At 47.1% G+C, this 15,093-nt stretch overlaps 1 protein-coding gene across 1 annotated transcript in view; it reads left to right on the forward strand.

Annotated features, from left to right (window-relative positions):
* The window catches only part of LOC149351543 (nephrin-like), a 294,256-nt gene that overhangs the window by 215,578 nt on the left and 63,585 nt on the right, over positions 1–15,093 (forward strand). The window contains exon 2 of the mRNA XM_089580900.1: positions 747–1,082. Within this exon, the coding sequence (XP_089437026.1) occupies positions 747–1,082 (336 nt within the window). The remainder of the gene's footprint in view (positions 1–746; positions 1,083–15,093) is intronic.

The following is a 15,093-nucleotide window of genomic DNA, read 5'->3' on the forward strand; positions in this document are numbered from 1 at the left end:
GACCATATGCTGGGCGATGTTACTGCACGTTAAAAAAAAGAAAGAGGTTGTTGAAGTCAGTCTGGAGGCCTCCACTACGCCTTCTACCATGTAGGTCACGTACAGCTTGGGGGCGTTAAAGGGACAATGAGAACAAACTGAAGTCGCCTGTATTGACTGATTATGATATTTTAACATCAAAGAGACCACTCTTACCGATGAGCTAGATAAAAAAAAAAACAAGAAACCAAAATGCGGTTGTCATCATTAGCGACCGATTTCGCGAGTAAGTTGCGTGCATCGACACAGATTTTTTGGCGCTGATCGCTGAGGCTATGCCACACTGCTATTTACTTCAAATCGGTTGCGTCCAGTATTCTTAGGGGTAATTGTCACCAGTTTCAATCAAGTGGCGGGGACATTTCTTAATGCAATTTTCTTAGCCATAAATTTGTCTTTTACTGCCGGGCGAACATCAACATACCCAGAATGTTCCAGGTAATCAATTTTTACTGAGGATAATAATTTTATTGAGTTGTCTTTAGTGTTACTTTAAGCTGCACATGCCATTGAGGCCCAAATATGATCAAAAATAAAATAAAATTTTGCTGCTCCATTACAGGTGCCTTGAACAAACAGTCTTTTGTAACGAGTGCATCTTTGGCGCACGCGACGTTGTTACAGATATGCTGTGTCTCTTTTTTTCTTTCCCTCTGCCATCACAACGGCACGCGCCGCTCACGGTTCTGCTCCTACTGGTCTCGCAGTGACGGTGGTGCTCACGGATGGCGCGAGCGCTGACCTGCCCTGCGACCTCGGTCCGCGCTCGGACCCGGCTGTCAAGGTCTGGTGGCACCGGGTCGACGACCCAACTACACCGCTGTACACGCTGGACCCGCCGCCCGGACGCAGGGGCAACCTGATGCAGGCGCGTCACTCAGTGGCCGAACCCCTGCGTGGCCGCGCGCACTTCTCGGCGGTGCGCAGGCCCGCGTTGCTGTCCATCTCGAACCTGCGCTACGAAGACCACGGCCTCTACGTCTGCAACGTCGAGTACAAGCACGGAGCCCGCAGGAGCTACGACGTGGAGCTCCACATCATTGGTAAGAAGCGTTGCCCCCTCTATTTGCCTGCTCTCGGTAATTTGACTGTCCGCCTCAGTACCATCAAGAACAGCAGCAGCACCTTCACGGAGGTGCGTTTCATCCTTGGCAACGAGTGGGTGACCTTATGTCTGCCTCGTATGGTCGGCCACCGTTCCTACCCGCCGGCCGATCCCGCAACGCCCTGAGGCAAACGGAGGAAGAAGAGAGGAAGCAGGGGGCGCTCTTTAATGATGGCTAAAGTACAGCACTGCAACGAGTTAACAGTACCGCGTGTCGACTCAGTCGATGGTACCCAACTCACACCTGCATATAAACAAATGCGTGTGTTAGGCGAACATCATGCACTGTAAGCCGTAGGCGGCGGTGGATAACTGTTAGGTACACCGCTAGCTCCTACGGCCCACAGTGCACGCGAGTGGCCTCCAGTTCATGTGCACTCTGTTCGATACTCGCATGATCAACCAGTTCGATAAAAAATTTTACCATAGGTGGAAATTGCAGAGACTACGTTCCTGTCAGGGATAATAGAGCCTCCATGTAAATTAGCGCCGTGGGATGTGTTAAGCTCATGACGCGCGAGACCACAGCCGGTGATATCGGTCCCAGGGGCCTGCATATAGCCCCCTGCTTGCACAACAAAGTTACTGGCATGCGCTGTGGGCAGTGGGCGCTGTTTTACTTCACAGTAATCCACCGCCGCCTACAACCCGCAGTGAATGACGTTACTCTCCTAATACACGCAGGTGTTCATATACAGGTGACGAGCTATATATCCCCTACTGTGTGCACACGCACTACTGTTGATTCGTCGGAGTGCTGTACCTGGAAGGCAGCTCCAGATAAGGATGTTACAAATGAATTGATGCACAGGCGTACAAAGAGAGAGAAAGGAATTTTAATGAGGAAAACGTGGAGAGGTCGACCGGTGGTAACATGGCCCTGGCCTGCTACTCCACAAACACAGGCGTACAAAATTTGGCCTCAAGAGTGCAGGTGTGCGAGCATTGATGCTATACTCGTGGACAGCTTTCTGTGGCTATGCAGCCGAACCTACGAGCGCGCGCCGCCGGCTTAAACGCCTATCTCTCTCCCTCGCGAGTGCATGATAAGGGCGCGCTTGTGAAAGCCTTGTGCCTCGCCCTCGTAGCTTTCACTGCACAGCCACAGAAAGCTGCCCCAAGTATAGTTCCATTCTAAAAGCGTTAATGGGAATTTGGGACAGCTGCTATCTAGCGCCGCTAAGCCGTGCGGCCTCTGTCGCTTCAGTGGGAGAAGTCGCGCTTTAATGCAATAGCATTAGGGCCGCCGCGGTGGCTCAGCGGTTATGGTGCTCGGCTGCTGACCCAAAGGACGCGGGTTCGATCCCGGCCGCGGCGGCTAGAATTTCTTTGGAGGAGAAATTCTAGAGGCCCGTGTACTGTGCGATGTCAGTGCACGTTAAAGAACCCCAGGTGGTCGAAATTCCCTGAGCCCTCCACTACGGCGTCTCTCATAGCCTTTGTCGCTTTGGGACGTTAAACCCCATAAACCAACCAACCAACCAATAGCATTAGGAGGGGTATGAAGGCGAAAAGTGTCCGGTGGTGGCGGAGTCGGCGTCTATGTGAATCCTCCACCTGCCAGGTGGTGTTCAGTGGAATTCGCCTCTTTCCAGCTTCCACCTGTGAATCGATCCCTCTCCCTGTCTCCCCTTCCCCTTTCCAGTTGTAAAAGAGAGGAGGGAGACGCCGGAGATGGAATGATTCATCAAAAACCAAAAAGACTAAGAAAATGGCTCAGACAACAGCAGACCTACGTGCAGAATAGGCAGCCTCCCGAAGAACTTTCTGTGCAAAAATTAGGCCTGTGGGAGCGGTTCCTTCTCGCATTGCTCCGGAAGAGACACCTGTGTCTCTCAAGCCCCACCGGCGGCTGTGTTTGAAACAGCCACGTGCCCTTGCAATGGTTTCTCGCTTAAGCGCTGCGTCACTGCGCCCGTATCTGTACGAGGATTCACCGTGATCTATCAATGTGACACTTTTTGCGTAGTTGAGTAGTCGGAACTGGAATAGAATCAGAATTCGAATAGAATTATAGCTGAAATAGATCGCCGAGTGAAAGGAAAATGCTATCCAATTTTCTAGGCATCAATCCAATTGATAGCCCCTGAATTTTTTGGGTATAACTAATCATACAGACAACTAATTGGGTTTTTCCGCAGGAATATGGTTCTAGGTGATCCCTCGCATACATCAAAGGTAGCGGCGGCTCTATATCTTGCTTGAAATTCGTTCGAAAACCAATATAAGCTTATAAAATGGGCGCAAATTGAAACGATGAAAATTTGAAGCACTTCTGTCATATCTTTCGAATAGACGATGTTTAGAAGAATCTACCTTGCATTTCCAATCGCTTTTTTTCTATCGACTTAAAAAGAACAGGAACTGAGTATTCCCTTACTCATCGGTGTGCTTGTCGAAACACAAAAAAAATATTGTCCAAAACTGACATTTTCACAACATGGTTACCCCACCTCACGCTACAAGGCCACCAGCCAATGAGGTCACTCGCACGTATACCTCGCACCATAGGCGAGTGGCCAAGCGCTGCACCTCACATATAAAGAGGTTTTCAGATTGAACCTTTTGCTGCCGTCACGAACTATTTTGTTGAGAAAAAAAAAGAACAGCTGTTAATTTCATGTCATGTTCTACGCGCGGGCAAAAGAAGTGAACTATAGACCGCTGTCCTGAATTCCTGACAACGTGACAAACGTTATTAACTTATTAACTGTACCTAATGCACTGACGCAAGTTTATCTGAGAAATCTAAGGGTCGATTTGATTCACATGTATGTTTTTCTGACTACATCCAGCGTAATAAAATTGAAATTGAAAAGTTGAAAACTCTTGTTTTGTTTTAAAGGAACGCAGAAATGCGTTGCAGAAATAGATGCATTTGATGCAATGATTTCAGTTATGAGGTGTGACTGTTTCTTTTTTTTTTAATGGATAGCTAGGGTTTTGCCAATAACCAATCGTCCAGAGAAAATCCTGCAATCACAGGTGAAAAAAATGTTTTCAGAAGCCGTGCCGCGCATGGTTCGTTCAGCTGTACTTCCGGAGAAGGTTTGTTTCACAGCGGGTAAAAGTTAAATTATTTAACTACTATGAAACTTGTCGAAACTACAGTCTGCTTGTGAAGGAAACAAACTTGTTCCATATGAGAAAAAAAAACTAAGCAGTTAATTCAGATATCAAGAGATAGCACTGAATCCTCTCAGAGCACTGGTTAGTACGCATCCTCTGAATTATTATTTCCTTCATTACAAGCTCGATTTCAAACAAACGCAGCAAATCACAACACACCAAAAGAAAAACGTTACGAGCGTCAGCCGAACTTCAGTTCCCCTCTGTTTTAACACGTTTTACGTTATCCAGGTTGTACAATACAGGTATCCATTCAGGTTTATCGCTCTGAGCATTCCGTGAATTACCGCTCGGTGCGATGTACAACTAATACTGCGAAACCAATGTGACTGCCGAGTAACTATAAAATAATTTTGTTCTCAAGAGACTACACTTAGTGCTTTCTGACCGAGTAGTAGCTTAGACATATAGCTCTGCGTATGCAGGAGTGCACATTACTGAGTCTGTGTCTTTTTGTTATCCATGATACCACTACATGGGCACGCCAGATTGATAAAAAGGTGCACGCACTCTCCACGCGCAAGTTCTGACCGCGCTTCCATTCGTAATCGGTACAAGTGCTTCTAGGTGGCTGATTTATGTTCCATCCATTTGAAATGATGCTGAACAGCCTAATCTTCGGCTTGGAAAAGTTTGCACCGAGCGCAATCTTCGCAGGGCATCGAGCCGCACGACGAAGGTCACATTGATCTTGCTGTCGGATGTCAAGCAGTATGCCTGCGAGGACTCATCGAACCGAATTGCGCCGCCTCGTCGACAGTGGAGAAAGCACATCTGTCATCAGTAACCAGTAGAGTCTCGTCGTTCGCGTTTTCGTTGAAGAGAAACGATATTAAGCAGGCACTTTGGTAGAATAATCGTCGTTTATGGCGGGATAACTAATATGGCTGTCGTTCTGATAAGTTGCAGGTGCGCAGAGGCTCCTGAAAAACAGAAACTAAAAAAGGGTGCTTCAAAGCAGTGCTTTCTCTGTCTCTACACCCTGAGAATAAATATTGGATGCGCTCTACAGAAACAAGTTACCAGCCACTGTCGGCCGCTCGCAAAATGCGATTCTAGGCGCTATAACACCCTAACAAGTCAATAACTTCTAGTTTGAGATGAAGTTATTACTCTTCGCGCGATAAATAGTCCCGTGGAATGTCAAATCTCAACATTATGCAAAATAGACAAAAATAAACAAATAAATTATTTTTAGTATTCATTGTGAGGCCAATGAAGCGCTAAAGTGTAGCCCATTATAGCGATCAAAGTGGCAATCACAAAGAGCAGTATTACGCCCAAGGCAAAGAGCAATCACGCACACACTTTTGCACAGTTGGTTGATTTCTCGCGCTCTACCCCATCTATCCACCTGCTTTTGCTTGATCTGCGAGGCCTCTAGTAAGAAGAGAGAACAGTTTCATATTCACTTCTGTCACCTCTTATCAACAAAATAAGTGGCTTCTGACAAATATGCCAAAAATGATGCGTCTGGATTAGCGACGCGTGCGCGCAATGCGATACCGCGCCGACACTGAATATGCGTCGCAGGCACTGCTTATGATTTCAGACGCTGCAATCCTGTGAACGGCTCTGCTGGGTATAGGAACAGCGTCGTCTCCACCGGTGTATTGCATTGTAGCGTCTATTCCTAGATAGAATAATGACAAAACTGGGTTTGACAGCGTCAGATGGAGCTAATAAATGTCATTAATAACGCCGAAAATGGTTCTCTTGTCATTGGCAGAGGCTGAGTGCAGCCAAAATGGCAAGCACGCATTATAATGGACACTACCGCCACCTACAGGCAACGACTTGCTCTGAGGAATGAGCCTCTGCAAGAAGCCCTTTGTCGGTGGGTAACAGCTGAAGACTCCGAGTGACTCTCGGCATTACCGAAGCATATTCGGATGGTCCGCTACCTAGAAACTGAAACATGGAATGCAACACAGAAGCTTTGTTGGGAGTGCACTTTGAATGCGTGTTGGGGCATTACCGGTTGCTGCAGGCTGTCGGTGACAATACGGCTAACAAGGAAACAGATCCTTCATTCGGCATACTCCAGGCTGTAATGCAGAAATGAAAGGCCGTGACGTCTCTTGAATACAGGCCTTGGTTCTGAAGTTACAGAGGTTCGTTTCTACGCAGCAACCTCTGCTCGTTCAGTTATGTCTGGCCCCGTGCATTACTCTAGCAGTGAGCGGAATGAGATCTCGGTGGTCGCAGAGCTCAATGAAGGGCACCCAGGAGACAGAAAGTTAAATGCATTGGTAAATTCTGGCCAGCATTTGAGTTGCGCGGTTGCTCTTTTATTTAGGTAATTGCTAGGATTAGGTCAAAGCCGTACGAATGGTGATGCGCGTGAGGTACTTAACTGAACTGTAGAGAAGTCTGGATGCCTCATGGTCTCTAAAATGGCCTCCAACTCGGCGCGATCAAGACCCACCCTGAAGGAGGCCGGAATGGCCGTACTGACCTGTTTTAGCCGACAGCGGCGGTGCCCCGCGGGCGATACAAAGACCTGAAGCAGCGATCGTGCATGAAAATTGCAGCGAGTAGTGGCAAGGACGTGACTCGAACTTTTCGGGCTGGCAGCGCCCTGTTTGTGCATCTTCCCATGAAGGGGGCGGCTCTCTGTATGCTCGGCAACCCACACGTCCAGGTTGGCGAGCGCCGGCGGTCATATTTTACATATTCATTTCCTCCATTTCCTCTTCATGACTTGCAGCAGCACTGTGATGCATCGTAAAAACACTGGACAAGAAAAATGCTTGCACTAGCGAAGCGTAGTAAAGCGCTTAAACAGATGCGATTTTAACACCCACAGCGGAAGGGGGATTTCAGTTGCAAGCTGTCTGGAGAAAAATGAATATAAAGGCATGTCGTCTTTAAAAGCAGGTTCTCTTATTTTCAAAAGGCGATCTCTTGTTCGGGATATCTATATTCCAGGCTTAAGATATGTAACGCACTTAATCTGTTGCCAAAATAAAGTTGTTTATCACCACAACCAAATAAAGTTCTATCTATGCGTATATTCCTTGTGAATAATAGCACTTTCAGAATAATAAATACCACAGAAGAATTTTAGCCGAAAACATCTTGCATTTATTCTTGAATCATGCCACTAAAGAGTGCTTTTAGGTTCTTTTACGCTAAGTTCATTTCATAGTCACTGCGGAATAGCACGGCTGCTCTGTTGTGTATTTTTGCAAGTTTTTTAGAGCGCAGCTCTTAGGTGACTGTTCCTGCATTCTGTGTCGTAAACGTCGGGTTTGTCAGCGTAACACGCCACCTGACAAGTCAGAGATCACCTACTCAGCTGAAAAGTGCCGTGTTGGAAAGTAATAGCAGAGCGAAACGCTACCTGATAGCCGTGGCGTGAAAATACGTGAAGAACTGTGCTCAAATTTCGCATTACCGGCCATTGTAATCGTCTGTCGGTTTTTAAGTTCTGAGGTATACGGGCCACAAGCGCATGCGTATTCCAGCCATGACTGTATGCGTGTAAGAAATAGCTGCTGTTTTCGTCCGCCGGTTAAGAAAGTGAATTTTTGTCTCAAGAAGAGCAAAAACAAAAGCCGCTTTATCCGTCATGTGGCATGTTTATTTTGTTCCTCCGAACATTTGTATGGAGCTGGCAACATGTATTGATTGCCAAAGAGGACATGAACATTGAAGGACGTTCTCCTCGTAAACCATCCCATGTCCTACAATTGCCCAGGAAATAAGACAAGCGAAAGAAATTAGCCCCGACGTTGATGGACAGAACGGTGTTACTACGATTTTAGCCGCAGTCTGCTAGCACGGAGAGGAAAGTGCAGACTGGGAATAAAAGTAGTGGGATTGTTTAGTGTGTAAATGAAATAATCCCTCTGCTTGATGGAGCAATTGCCGGCAGAAACCGCAAGGCTAACCCCATCTGTAGCTTACAGAATCTCAGCTCACTCAACTCAACTCAACTCACATAAACTAATGCGAAACGGATTAATGGTGGTCACATCTTTTCATTGAAGTTCAGTCTCATGGACGTGAAGAAACATACCGATGTTATTTCAGAACAATATATTTGATCGAACCCTGCAGCAACTAGTCTGCTGTTAAAAGCGATGCGCCTGAAAGTGATGAACTGGTGAGCTCACAGCGCTGTTGAATCGATAGCGTTATTTATGGACAGTGGAATGGTGTTTAACAAGAAATATCCACAGCTAGAGCGCACTAGCCATGCAGAGAAGTAAATTGACCTTGAATAACTGTGAAGCGCCGCGTTTAATCTTGAATGCACTTCAGATCGGCTGGCAATCGCCGACGTTGGGTTCGTGTGAAGCGGATATATTAGCCAATATGAGGGAGCACGAGGTCTTAGACCTTTTCACTTGTTCTTTTCAATGCGTTAAGTCAGCACATGGAAAAGCACTTTGTGAGTCATGTCGAAATAAAGCATAGTTCCGACTTGGATACTTCACGTGACGAGAAAAGCGCCAAAAGCGGCATCTTTTCTTACCCGTGCGACATGATGAGACCACGACGGAATTTCTTTTCCTCGAACGAGAACTCTTCAAGAATGAAACCTAATGCTATCAGCGGCACGGAATTCTTCATGTCCGTTCTGTCGCACTTATGTTGCGCTGAATTTACGGATGTAAGCGTGACACTAGTGCGCAACAGCAAGTTCGACCATCCACTAATGAACACAAGGATCTGCGGCCAAGTTCTCTAATCTTCTGTTACGTAACGGCGTTCTATGAGTGGGCTGTGCCAGTCACGACATTTAGCGACAAGACAGCTCAATCATGACAGCGAACTACGAGCCTAATGACCAGTTGCGAAAGCACTTACGTAAGATAAATTTTGCCAATCACTCAAAGTAATCATGAAGCATTGTTCACGTAATATCTTTGCACGATTCTCTTCCACTCGGGCCCAGGGTAATCACGATAGCCAGCGCGTGGACAGTTCAGTGAGACGGAGGAGAGGGAAAGGCGGGGACCAGACACGAAAGGCTTTGAGGCACACGAGTGATTCCGCGAATTTCTCCGGTGCCCAAATTTGAATTTGCCGTTGATTATATTTGGCCTCGCGTCGCCGCCATGAACCTGCATCGCGCGCGCATGCACAAGCATACTGCATCTCGTCATGATGGGCCAATTGAAAAGTAATTTACATTTCCATCATTCTTTTCTCAAATTCTAGGGCAGTCCAATGAAATTACGGCGAACTCTTAATCAGGAGTATCTTTTAGTCAGGGAGTAATTAATTACTCATTAGTATCCACTTAAGAGGAGACATACGGTTTTACAACCGTGTACCTGCCTTCTTACGCTGCGAGACCCTGCCGACATGTGCTGCAATTCGCAGCTACACTCAAGTGGATAGTAACGAGCAATTACTCCTTAATGTAAGTGTGCTCCAGATTGCAGGTTTCGTTCCCGCTTCGAATTGTCGATTAATTTGGCTTCGCCCTTTCATGTGCTCGCCATCCAGGCTATCATACTGGGTAGAGTGACTGCCCCGGGCAGGCGATGGTCTCGGGTTCGATTCCAGGATTAGGACGAATTTCTCCTCAGCTGCAAGGCTTGTGAAAAAGGTATGTAGCTTTCCTTTGTAGCTGTATATGGCTGCGCTGAGGTGAATAATAATGAGTAATTATTCTTTTGTTTAAACTGCACAACAACGCGGCAATTGAGTGAGCATTCGACAGGTATCGACGGCTTGCACATCGTGCGCTTGCATTGAGCAGGCTTACCGGAAAACAGGTATTCAAGTTTCACATTTGGAACGCAGTGGACTGTCATGTGGAGCAAAGTTTCATACCATGTTCATTATTCGTGATCTGAAATGCTTATGTTACGCTCACACACATCGTTCTGCAAAAAAGTGTTGTCAGGTCGCAGCAAATCATGGCATTGCGACTGTAGAAGTGTGAATTGGCCCTAGATGGTGCTTCATTTATGCGTTCTTATCATTCGCAGTTTTTTTTTCTTGAGTCCCCTTTAGAGTTGGTGCCCCACACAGGAAATAAAGCTATATTCCTAAATTTTGCAATTCCATAGTTTTGCAACCAGCTCCTTAATACTGCACGCCGGCAGCTCCTACAAGACCGGCCACCGTATACATTCTCCGTAGCCCTACGTAATTATATTCCGCCGAAATAATGTGACGGGCACACAATGTCTTCGTCGAAAACATATACGCACTACTTAGGACAATGAACTCGCAGGAAGCGTGTCGGCTAGAGCACCGGCAGTGACATTTTGCCTTTGTCCGAGGGCTCTCATGCGGACGCAAATGTCCCTGGCCGCGAAGCCTGGAAAGACGGGGACGACTTCATGCGCGCTATTTATCTCCTGTCCTTTTGGACGAGCGTAGCATCACTAGTGGCCCTCTACGAGGGTAATGTCTTCATCTACTACAGTGGCAGTACGAAATACGGTTTTACGTTTAATGCATCTAGTTTCGAAACATGAGCCTACAAAGTGCGCACGAACTTGAAGGTTTTCGTCAAACATTGGAACCGTGCCTCACGCCAGGCAAGCTGCAGCGCGGCCATCTCAGGAATAACCACCCAGTTGGCCTCGCACGGCACGCACTCTTGCGAGACGGCTTCCGGGGTGAAAGAGAGGGAGGCAGGCACCAGTTGGAAGGGGGGGAGGAGGGGAAAGTGAGGAAGAGGAAGGGGGAATAAAAACGGCGCCGAGTGCTACGCGGCGCTTCCTCCCGTCCGATTCACTTTTCCTCAGTACCTCGCTGCCCTCGCGTTCGGGCGCTGCTTTTGTTCCAGACACGTCTCCCGCCCCTCGCAGTGCTGGGCTACCACCACGGTCGGTTTGGTGCAGGGCTTCAACTCAACCCATTGCGCTTCACAAACGGCCCCAAGAAATAGCGCGTAAACATGTTTACGTTCGCATTCTGACTTGTACTTTTATCACGAATGAGAAGGTTTGCGAAATCGGCCCGCGTTTTACGCGTTTCTATGCTTGCGCGCGGGTCATTTCTCTCTGCCTATACAGCGGCGCTTTTGTTCCCTGTGCGAAGCCTTTCCGCGGGGCCTTTTTATGCATGGCTCTACGCCGCTTCCCGAGTGTCACGAAAAAAGCAAAACAGCCACTCGGTGAAAAATGAAACGCGCGCTAAAAGGCACGCGAGAAGCGGAGGGTCAGGTTGAATGCATTATGAATAAAAACTCCAAAATTGTAGGGAGCACGACGACGTAACGGTCATCGCTCGGGATCCTCTGTGAGTCATAACTGCCGCTGAAGGGTTCCGGGCACTGGCAAAATATGCAGCAATAACATTTGGTGATGGTCCCACTTTACTCTGAAAGACACAACGAAGCGTGATCTCAATGTGCGCGTGAAATGAATGCGCCTCTTAAGTTATTGCATTCGGTAGAAGCCCCTAAAAGGAAGCCTAGCCGCGGCTGAAATTTGGCTCGAAGTCTTCAGGTCTAAACGCATGAGGGCACGAAAGCTGTCTTGTCCACAACCCTGCCATCCAATAAATTATTTGCGTTCAGTTGAGCTGATTAAACAAAAGCTAAAGCGGTGAGGAGGAGGAGCCTCTGAAAAAAAAAAACTCCTCTGCTTGGTCGGAAGCCAGCCTGCACTACGATCCACTTTTCTTGAACATCTATATTAGAAAGCTGTGTATCCGAGAAAGATGTTTCAAGACCCTGATAGGGAGTTTGCAAAGGCCTAAATCGTTAACGACTAAAACTAGTGGTAGGTGCGAAAATGTTTCATATTTGTTTTAATCCGATATCGAAGTTGCTATAGCGAACTACGTCATGTACCACAAGCGACAGGAAATATTTGTTTAATTGCCTGGAAGACTTCGACTAAACTGACTGAATTTGGGCGTGGCAACATGCGGCAGTGTACTCTTGAGAAGCCATGAATGAAACATAGTCCTTATTTCATGTTAATGAGGCATAGTTCTTAAATATAGGCCTAATATAAGGAAGCAAGTCAAATTGTAGTGTGCACTAAAACTAAAGTTTACAAAGACACATAAGATGGGATTCCGTGACGACACCGCACGCACCTACCAAGAGCGAGGAAGCGCGGCCAGCGCTTGCGTTGTCTTCTCAGTGTCGAGCAGTGGCGCTATTTCATCAACGTGCAACGTGGAAAAACAAGGTTAAATGATTTTCAAGAGCATACTCAGGTGCTTCAACGCCTTGAAGACTTTTCAGAAGTTTTAGAGCCTGCATTGTGAGCGCTCTGTGTTGACGGCCTTCAAATGTGCAGTACAAATTTGAACGCTAAAACTTGGACTATAAAGTTGGTTTTTAATTGCGCTCTATCGCGGATATAACGTTATCTTTGCCGTAGAACCTTCCCGCACCGAACGCACCAACGTATATTTCGCTGCTTTTAAAAGAAAGGTCTGCCTGGACTTCTTAAAAATTAAGATACCCCTTGTATATAATCAGGTTAGCCGAATGATTGAAGAACTTGCAACGTTTTGTTAAAAAATTTTTTTTGCAGATTTTTCTGAGTTTTCGTTCCGTTTTTCTATTATTTTGTGGCCGCCGCGGTGGCTCACAGGTTATGGTGCTCGGATCCTGAGCCGAAAGACGGGGATTCGATCCCGACCGCGGCGGTGGCATTTCGATGGAGGCGAAATGCTAGAGACCCGTGTACTGTGCGATTTCAGTGTACGTTAAATATCCCAGGTGGTCGAAATTATCCGGAGCCCTCCACTGCGACGTCTCTCATAGCCTGAGTCGCTTTGGGATGTTAAACCCTATAAATCTTAAACCGTAAACATTTTATTTGATACTCTGTGGTTGGCCGTGGCTTCCCAGCGACGTAGGTCATGACGAAAGACATCACTGACAGTGGACCAAAAAAGTGAAACGTAACGTTTTGCTCTCCGAAACGAAAAAGTGGACCCTTGTATGTTCTATGTGTAGAAGAAAAGAAATAGGATGTTGCGCTGGGTACCCGTTGCCTCAAGATTCCGGATCCTACCTATACCTAGTTGATCTCAGTGCACAGCCTTAATTAGCGCCGAAATTTCTCTATAATACAGCCTGAGTGCATTTTGCTTCGCTAATTAGTTTCTAGGGAACAGTCTCATTTCCTTGAAAGAATGTAGTACTGCTCTAGAACTCACAAGATGCTGATAGCGCAAAAGACGAATGAACAGGCCACTTCCTACACAGGCTTCGTCGGTGACTGGACGCCCTTCATACAGAGACCGGTTAAATTGTGCAAAAAAAAACAATAGAAACAGTCAACATACTAATTAGTCCCTTACGCCAAGTGCCTTATTGGCCGGGCTGAATATTATTTCCCTGTAACCCGTCTGTACTTGACGAGTTGTTTTTTTTTTTAAGTATGGTACAGTTTAAATAGGCGCTTGCGGGTTCTCAGCAGGTATGGCCTTCCGCTACCAAACAGAGAGGATGGTGAGCTGGATTGCGGCTATAGGACGAGAATTTTGACATTCGCGAAATTCAAAAACGCTCATCTACGCAAACGACGATGCCCCTAGACGAGCTTGAAATTAGCCCAGTGAGTGAGGATCTGCACTACCGTGTGCCTCCTGGGACATGGCACAGTTCAGCTTTTAGCTTTAGGCAAGAGCTGCCTGTAGTCTGGCCTCAAGATTCCGGATCTTACCTATACCTCGTTGATCTCAGTGCAGAGCCTTAATTAGCGCCGAAATTTCTCTATAATACAGCCTGAGTGCATTTTGTTTCGCTATTTAGTTTCTAGGGAACAGTCTCATTTCCTTGAAAGAATGTAGTACTGCTCTCGAACTCACAAGGTGCGGGAAGGCTCCACCATGTTGTCCGTGTTAGTGTTTCCAGAAGTTTTGCTGGAGTCCGTTTCGAAAAAATAAAATTCCATCAGCATTCTATAGGCTTCAGTGCAACTATCCTGCCACACACGTTGTTTTTTGGGGTTTCGCGCACCTGCGCAGGCGGTTTTGTAAGCACATTACACTGTATGGTTCAAAAATTATATTCGGAAGTCATAAATGTCGTTAAAACAAAAAAAATGGAGCTTGGTTATCTATTTATTTTCTTGCTTGCAAAAAAAAAATCGCTTTTTATTTTTCCCAACGATCAAGAGAAAAACACCAGACTTTTGGAGCTAGAGCGCGGCAGTACATTAGCGTGGAGACCGATAGTCTGTGCTTGAGACTAGTGATTTTATTGTTCGGTGGTCAAATGTACTCATTTCAGTTTACCGGTGATGATACGCTGCGGTGCATGCGCTCTGCGCAAAACCAGTGTGAGAGTTGACAGCAGGGAAACTTGTGACAAAGTGGCAAGACCAAATTTGGCTCTTTTTGCTGTCGCTTTGTTTATTCACGAAGGTAGTAAAAACTCAGCTGGTTGTTCTAATCCAGCTTCCTGCCTTTATGAGACCCACCACCGTCCCTATACAACTTCTCATTTACATAATGGAAGAAATACTCCATCTCCTATGAGCAGGAGGAACGAAGACGAGCAATAAAACTTGGACGAAGGTTGCGAGCGGCGGTGTCCCCAAAAGGGCCTCCGTCCCGTTCCCGAACAGCATTCGCGTGACACCGTGGTCTCAGAGATGCACAGCAGCGGGCAGCCACTGACCCGCTCGCGCTGTCCGGTCAGAATTTAATCAAGCCACGGGGTCTGTTTGTGCCGCTCACGCTCGGCGGTGGTGAGCAGTGGGCGCACATCTGGCCCGTACAGCGAAGGGTCATGCGCTGACCAAGTGAGAAGGCCAACGGGACACAGAAGGAGCGAAGGAGAGAGCGCGTACTGCTCTCGCCGTGCGCGGCGCAAGAGATAGGCCCGCCGAGTGTGGTGAAAAATGCGTGGCCGCGTGAGGCCTGGCCCTGGC

This window comes from Amblyomma mixtum, chromosome 3, assembly GCF_055824585.1.
Source record: "Amblyomma mixtum isolate Tamu chromosome 3, ASM5582458v1, whole genome shotgun sequence".
Classification (NCBI taxonomy): domain Eukaryota; kingdom Metazoa; phylum Arthropoda; class Arachnida; order Ixodida; family Ixodidae; genus Amblyomma; species Amblyomma mixtum.